Below are 6881 nucleotides of genomic sequence, written 5' to 3' on the forward strand. Positions count from 1 at the left end.
GATGTCATGTGTAAGTGCAAATATACAGTAGTGATGTCATGTGTAAGTACAAATATACAGTAGTGATGTCATGTGTAAGTGCAAATATACAGTAGTGATGTCATGTGTAAGTGCAAATATACAGTAGTGATGTCATGTGTAAGTACAAATATACAGTAGTGATGTCATGTGTAAGTGCAAATATACAGTAGTGATGTCATGTGTAAGTACAAATGTACAGTAGTGATGTCATGTGTAAGTACAAATGTACAGTAGTGAAGGTGTGGACTGCAGCTGCAGTGGGTGGGAGGTGTAGACTGGAAAGGTGGTGGACCACTCTGGGTCAGTCTGGACCACTCTGGGTCAGTCTGGACCACTCTGGGTCAGTCTGGGTTCTCAGTGAAATTCTCACATCTGTGGAAATCTTTAGAATTAGACTTAGACTTCCTTTTTATTGTCATTCAAATGTGAACTTTACACATACTTGCCAACCTTGAGACCTCCGATTTCGGGAGGTGGGGCGTGGGGCGTGGTTGGGGGCGTGGTTAAGATATATATAAGAAATACTTGACTTTCAGTGAATTCTAGCTATATATATATATATATATATATATATATATATATATATATATATATATATATATATATATATATATATACAGGTAAAAGCCAGTAAATTAGAATATTTTGAAAAACTTGATTTATTTCAGTAATTGCATTCAAAAGGTGTAACTTGTACATTATATTTATTCATTGCACACAGACTGATGCATTCAAATGTTTATTTCATTTAATTTTGATGATTTGAAGTGGCAACAAATGAAAATCCAAAATTCCGTGTGTCACAAAATTAGAATATTACTTAAGGCTAATACAAAAAAGGGATTTTTAGAAATGTTGGCCAACTGAAAAGTATGAAAATGAAAAATATGAGCATGTACAATACTCAATACTTGGTTGGAGCTCCTTTTGCCTCAATTACTGCGTTAATGCGGCGTGGCATGGAGTCGATGAGTTTCTGGCACTGCTCAGGTGTTATGAGAGCCCAGGTTGCTCTGATAGTGGCCTTCAACTCTTCTGCATTTTTGGGTCTGGCATTCTGCATCTTCCTTTTCACAATACCCCACAGATTTTCTATGGGGCTAAGGTCAGGGGAGTTGGCGGGCCAATTTAGAACAGAAATACCATGGTCCGTAAACCAGGCACGGGTAGATTTTGCGCTGTGTGCTGGCGCCAAGTCCTGTTGGAACTTGAAATCTCCATCTCCATAGAGCAGGTCAGCAGCAGGAAGCATGAAGTGCTCTAAAACTTGCTGGTAGACGGCTGCGTTGACCCTGGATCTCAGGAAACAGAGTGGACCGACACCAGCAGATGACATGGCACCCCAAACCATCACTGATGGTGGAAACTTTACACTAGACTTCAGGCAACGTGGATCCTGTGCCTCTCCTGTCTTCCTCCAGACTCTAGGACCTCGATTTCCAAAGGAAATGCAAAATTTGCTTTCGTCAGAAAACATGACTTTGGACCACTCAGCAGCAGTCCAGCTCTTTTTTTCCTTAGCCCAGGTGAGACGCTTTGCGCGCTGTTTCTTGGTCAACAGTGGCTTGACACGAGGTATGCGGCAGTTGAAACCCATGTCTTTCAAGCGTCTCTTGGTGGTGGATCTTGAAGCACTGACTCCAGCAGCTGTCCACTCCTTCTGAATCTCCCCCACATTTTTGAATGGGTTTTTTTTCACAATCTTGACCAGGGCACGGTGATCCCTATCGCTTGTACACTTTTTCTGACCACAGTTTTTCCTTCCCTTTGCCTCTCCATTAATGTGTTTGGACACAGAGCTCTGAGAACAGCCAGCCTCTTCAGCAATAACCTTTTGTGTCTTTCCCTCCTTGTGCAATGTGTCGATGGTTGCCTTTTGGACAGCTGTCAAATCTGAAGTCTTCCCCATGTTTGTGTAGGCTTCAGAACTGGACTGAGAGACCATTTAAAGCCCTTTGCAGGTGTTTTGAGTAAATCAGCTGATTAGTTTGTGGCACCAGGTGTCTTCAAAATTTAACCCTTACACAATATTCTAATTTTGTGACACACGGAATTTTGGATTTTCATTTGTTGCCACTTCAAATCATCAAAATGAAATGAAATAAACATTTGAATGCATCAGTCTGTGTGCAATGAATAAATATAATGTACAAGTTACACCTTTTGAATGCAATTACTGAAATAAATCAAGTTTTTCAAAATATTCTAATTTACTGGCTTTTACCTGTATATATATATATATAAATAAAATAAATACTTGAATGTCAGTGTTCATTTACAAACTACAACTCACAAACACTTTAGAGTTAGGCTCCACCATCAGAATGTGTACTTCAACTTATAAAGATCACATGGATATTATTCAGTGAGTTGATTCACCAAAACTAACCTGTTATACAGGAGGAAAAAGCACACAGGACGTTTCAATTGTTCACAGACTGGTCGCGCTCATCAGAATGACAAGCCACTTCCGGTCTGCAGGTGATAGCATTCAATTGGGAAGAAACGCCCTACTGCCCCCTACTGACCAATGTGAATACTGATAAATGTGGAATGACAGCTCCAAAAACGAATTCAAACCACAAAATAAAATAAATAAATCAACACAAAAATGTGTGTTGGGTGTAGTAACGTGAGCACGAGAGCTGGGTGTAGTAGTGTGAGCACAAGAACTGGGTGTAGTAGTGTGAGCACTAGATCTGGGTGTAGTAACGTGAGCACTAGAGCTGGGTGTAGTAGTGTGAGCACTAGATCTGGGTGTAGTAATGTGAGCACTAGAACTTTGGTGTAGTAACGTGAGAACGAGAACTGGGTGTAGTAATTTGAGCACTAGAACTGGGTGTAGTAATGTGAGTACTAGAACTGGGTGTAGTAATGTGAGCACTAGAACTGGGTGTAGTAGTGTGAGCACTAGAACTGGGTGTAGTAGTGTGAGCACTAGGACTGGGTGTAGTAATGTGAGCACTAGAACTGGGTGTAGTAGTGTGAGCACTAGAACTGGGTGTAGTAATGTGAGCACTAGAACTGGGTGTAGTAATGTGAGCACTACAACTGGGTGTAGTAATGTGAGCACTAGAACTGGGTGTAGTAATTTGAGCACTAGAACTGGGTGTAGTAACGTGAGCACTAGTCCTGGGTGTAGTAATTTGAGCACTAGAACTGGGTGTAGTAGTGTGAGCACTAGAACTGGGTGTAGTAATTTGAGCGCCTTTATGTTTTGTGTTGTTTTACTTTTGTAGCTGTATGTAGAAATGGAACCACTGAAGCTCTGCTCTTTGAATGTCTTTTACGTCCTTCATTGCTCTTTTCTTGTTTTCAACTGATCTTTCTGTACGTTTGGTAGCAAAATAGCAAATCACAGGATCCAGAATTCCTTGTGAGGTCACCATGGCGACAGCCGTCATCGCCACGTTCGGCTGATGTTTGCACGGAGGACGCTGGGGTCACTCGGCGAGGTCACGTGAGGGCGTGCAAGCTCAGCGCTATCTCTACTCTCCTGGGTTATAACGTAGACAAAGTTGTTTTAATTCCAGGTTTGCTCTTTGAAGACTTTTGGCGTTAGGACCGAGGGCGGAGTAACAAGGAAAGGGGCAGGGCTCATGGGGGGAAAAGGGGCGTGGCCTTGTGCCAAAGTGGAGTTTCGCAAAATGGACTTTGCCCAGCACACTTTGCACGGGAGATAGCAGACGCTCGCTGACGACCAGGAGCTGACATGACACCGCCGGACGGGACCACCGAGTCTGGGAGGAAGGTGAGGGGCGGCGAGGAGGAGGAGGAGGAGCCTGTGATGGTGGAGCTGAGCAGGATGGTGAAGACGATGATGAAGGAGAGCAGCTGGTGGGAGAGGAGGGGCCTCGACTGGAGCATCCTGGCGGTGGCCTTCCTTTGCCTTCCTGTCGGTACGTTTCTTTACTTCATGTTGGACCTTTGTGTTGCCGTGACGATGTGTGTGTGTGTGTGTGTGTGTGTGTGTGTGTGTGTGTGTGTGTGTGTGTGTGTGTGTGTGTGTGTGTGTCGCAGCCTTCCTGCTGCTGCGGTCGGCCCACGTGCTGGTCTTCACGTGCGGCCTGCTTCTGATGGGCGTGGCCCACGCCACCATCAGCTTCAAGGGCAACCACCTGGCCAGTCACGGCGCGCTGAGCGAGTCGCCGGCGTGGACCGAGGTCTGGGCCGTCTTCTTTATTGAGGTCAGAGGTCAAAGCTGGTGAGCGGGTGTCGGGTGACGTTGGAGAGGAAGTGAGGGTGTGGTGTGGTCGCCAGGTGTGCGGTGCCTTCTCGGCGCAGGCGGGCGTGCACGCGCACATCAAGCGCCATCACGCTCACACCAACATCATCGGCCTGGGCGACTCCAGCGCGTGGAAGGTGGCCCGCCTCCCTCGCCTGGTCTACCTCTTCGTGGCGCCACTCGCCCTGCCGCTCCTCACGCCGCTGGTCGCCGTGGGTGAGTCTCCCCCTGTCCCACCTGTCCGTCATTGGGCCGTGACGACCTCTGACCCGCAGCTCACCTGCGAGGACGCCCGCCACTGCTGGCGGCGAGGACGCTGCTGATGATCCTGCTGGGCCTGCACGCCCACTACTGGCTGCTGCTGCACCTGTCCGGCTTCCGCACGCCGCTGAGCGCCGCGCTCTGCATGTTGGCGAGCAGAGCCATGTTCTCCGTGCCCTTCATCCACGTCAACATCTTCCAGGTGAGAAGCACACCTGTTACCATGGCAACCTACTCACCCACTTTGCAGCACATCGGCCTTCCCATGTTCAGTCAGGACCGCCGACCCAAACGTCACATCCTGATGACACATGGCGTGATGAACCTGCCCAGGAACTTCCTGCTGGACTGGACCTTCGGACACTCGCTGGTCAGCTGCCACCTGGAACACCACCTCTTCCCTCACCTGTCTGACAACATGTGTCTCAAGGTGTGTGACCTTTCACCTCTTCCCTCACCTGTCTGACATCATGTGTCTCAAGGTGTGTGACCTTGCACCCCTTCCCTCACATGTGTCTAAAGGTGTGTGTGTGACCTTTCACCTCTTCTTTCACCTGTCTGGCATGTGTCTCAAGGTGTGTGACCTTTCACCTGTTCCCTCACATGTGTCTAAAGGTCTGTATGTGACCTTTCACCTCTTCTCTCACCTGTTTGGCATGTGTCTCAAGGTGTGTGACCTTTCACCTGTTCCCTCACATGTGTCTAAAGGTGTGTGTGTGACCTTTCACCTCTTCCCTCACCTGTCTAACATGTGTCTTAAGGTGTGTGACCTTTCACCTCTTCCCTCACATGTGTCTCAAGGTGTGTGACCTTTCACCTCTTCCCCCACCTGTGTGTCAAGGTGTGTGTGTGACCTATCACCTCTTCCCTCACCTGTCTGACATGTGTCTCAAGGTGTGTGACCTTTCACCTCTTCCCTCACCTGTGTCTCAAGGTGTGTGTGTGTGACCTATCACCTCTTCCCTCACCTGTCTAACATGTGTCTCAAGGTGTGTGACCTTTCACCTGTTCCCTCACCTGTGTCTCAAGGTGTGTGTGTGACCTTTCACCTCTTCCCTCACCTGTCTGACATGTGTCTCAAGGTGTGTGACCTTTCACCTCTTCCCTCACATGTGTCTAAAGGTGTGTGTGTGACCTTTCACCTCTTCCCTCACCTGTCTAACATGTGTCTTAAGGTGTGTGACCTTTCACCTCTTCCCTCACATGTGTCTCAAGGTGTGTGACCTTTCACCTCTTCCCCCACCTGTGTGTCAAGGTGTGTGTGTGACCTATCACCTCTTCCCTCACCTGTCTGACATGTGTCTCAAGGTGTGTGACCTTTCACCTCTTCCCTCACCTGTGTCTCAAGGTGTGTGTGTGTGACCTATCACCTCTTCCCTCACCTGTCTAACATGTGTCTCAAGGTGTGTGACCTTTCACCTGTTCCCTCACCTGTGTCTCAAGGTGTGTGTGTGACCTTTCACCTCTTCCCTCACCTGTCTGACATGTGTCTCAAGGTGTGTGACCTTTCACCTCTTCCCTCACATGTGTCTAAAGGTGTGTGTGTGACCTTTCACCTCTTCCCTCACCTGTCTAACATGTGTCTTAAGGTGTGTGACCTTTCACCTCTTCCCTCACCTGTCTAACATGTGTCTCAAGGTGTGTGACCTTTCACCTGTTCCCTCACCTGTGTCTCAAGGTGTGTGTGACCTTTCACCTCTTCCCTCACCTGTCTGACATGTGTCTCAAGGTGTGTGACCTTTCACCTCTTCCCTCACATGTGTCTCAAGGTGTGTGATCTTTCACCTCTTCCCTCACCTGTCTAACATGTGTCTCAAGGTGTGTGACCTTTCACCTCTTCCCTCACCTGTCTAACATGTGTCTTAAGGTGTGTGACCTTTCACCTCTTCCCTCACCTGTGTCTAAAGGTGTGTGTGTGACCTTTCACCTCTTCCCTCACCTGTCTGACATGTGTCTCAAGGTGTGTGACCTTTCACCTCTTCCCTCACCTGTCTGACAACACGTGTCTCAAGGTGTGTGTGACCTTTCACCTCCTCCCGCACAGGTGAAGCCGGTGGTGAGCCGCTACCTGAGCGCCAAGAATCTCCCGTATCAGCAGGACGGCTACGTTTCCCGCCTAAAGCTTTTCTTCCACAAGTACCAGGAGCTGATGGTGGAAGCCCCGCCCATCACAGAGCTGGTTGGCGTGCAGTGATCGGCGGTATGGTCACCTGACATGTTGTAGGACCTCGCCATCTGTGCGGGCATTTAAACATCAATCAATGTCTGACTTTCCTGACTGCTCCTGAATGCAACATTGGTCATCAGAATAAGTAAACAGGAAAAGAAAACGTCATTGTGTGATTTCTTTATTGTTCTCTGCTTTGGTCTGATT

The 6881-nt window shown here is 48.0% G+C and overlaps 1 protein-coding gene across 1 annotated transcript; it reads left to right on the plus strand.

Moving 5' to 3' along the window:
- Positions 1-3690: 3690 nt before the first annotated feature.
- fads6 (fatty acid desaturase 6) lies at positions 3691-6842 on the plus strand. The gene is made up of 6 exons (XM_061927233.1): positions 3691-3920; positions 4042-4208; positions 4282-4462; positions 4522-4709; positions 4758-4937; positions 6552-6842. The coding sequence occupies exons 1-6, from the start codon at positions 3734-3736 to the stop codon at positions 6699-6701; spliced, it is 1053 nt and encodes a 350-aa protein (XP_061783217.1). The 5' UTR covers positions 3691-3733; the 3' UTR covers positions 6702-6842.
- The last annotated feature ends 39 nt before the right edge of the window (positions 6843-6881 follow it).

Source organism: Nerophis lumbriciformis, linkage group LG32 (genome assembly GCF_033978685.3).
Source record: "Nerophis lumbriciformis linkage group LG32, RoL_Nlum_v2.1, whole genome shotgun sequence".
Lineage (NCBI taxonomy): Eukaryota > Metazoa > Chordata > Actinopteri > Syngnathiformes > Syngnathidae > Nerophis > Nerophis lumbriciformis.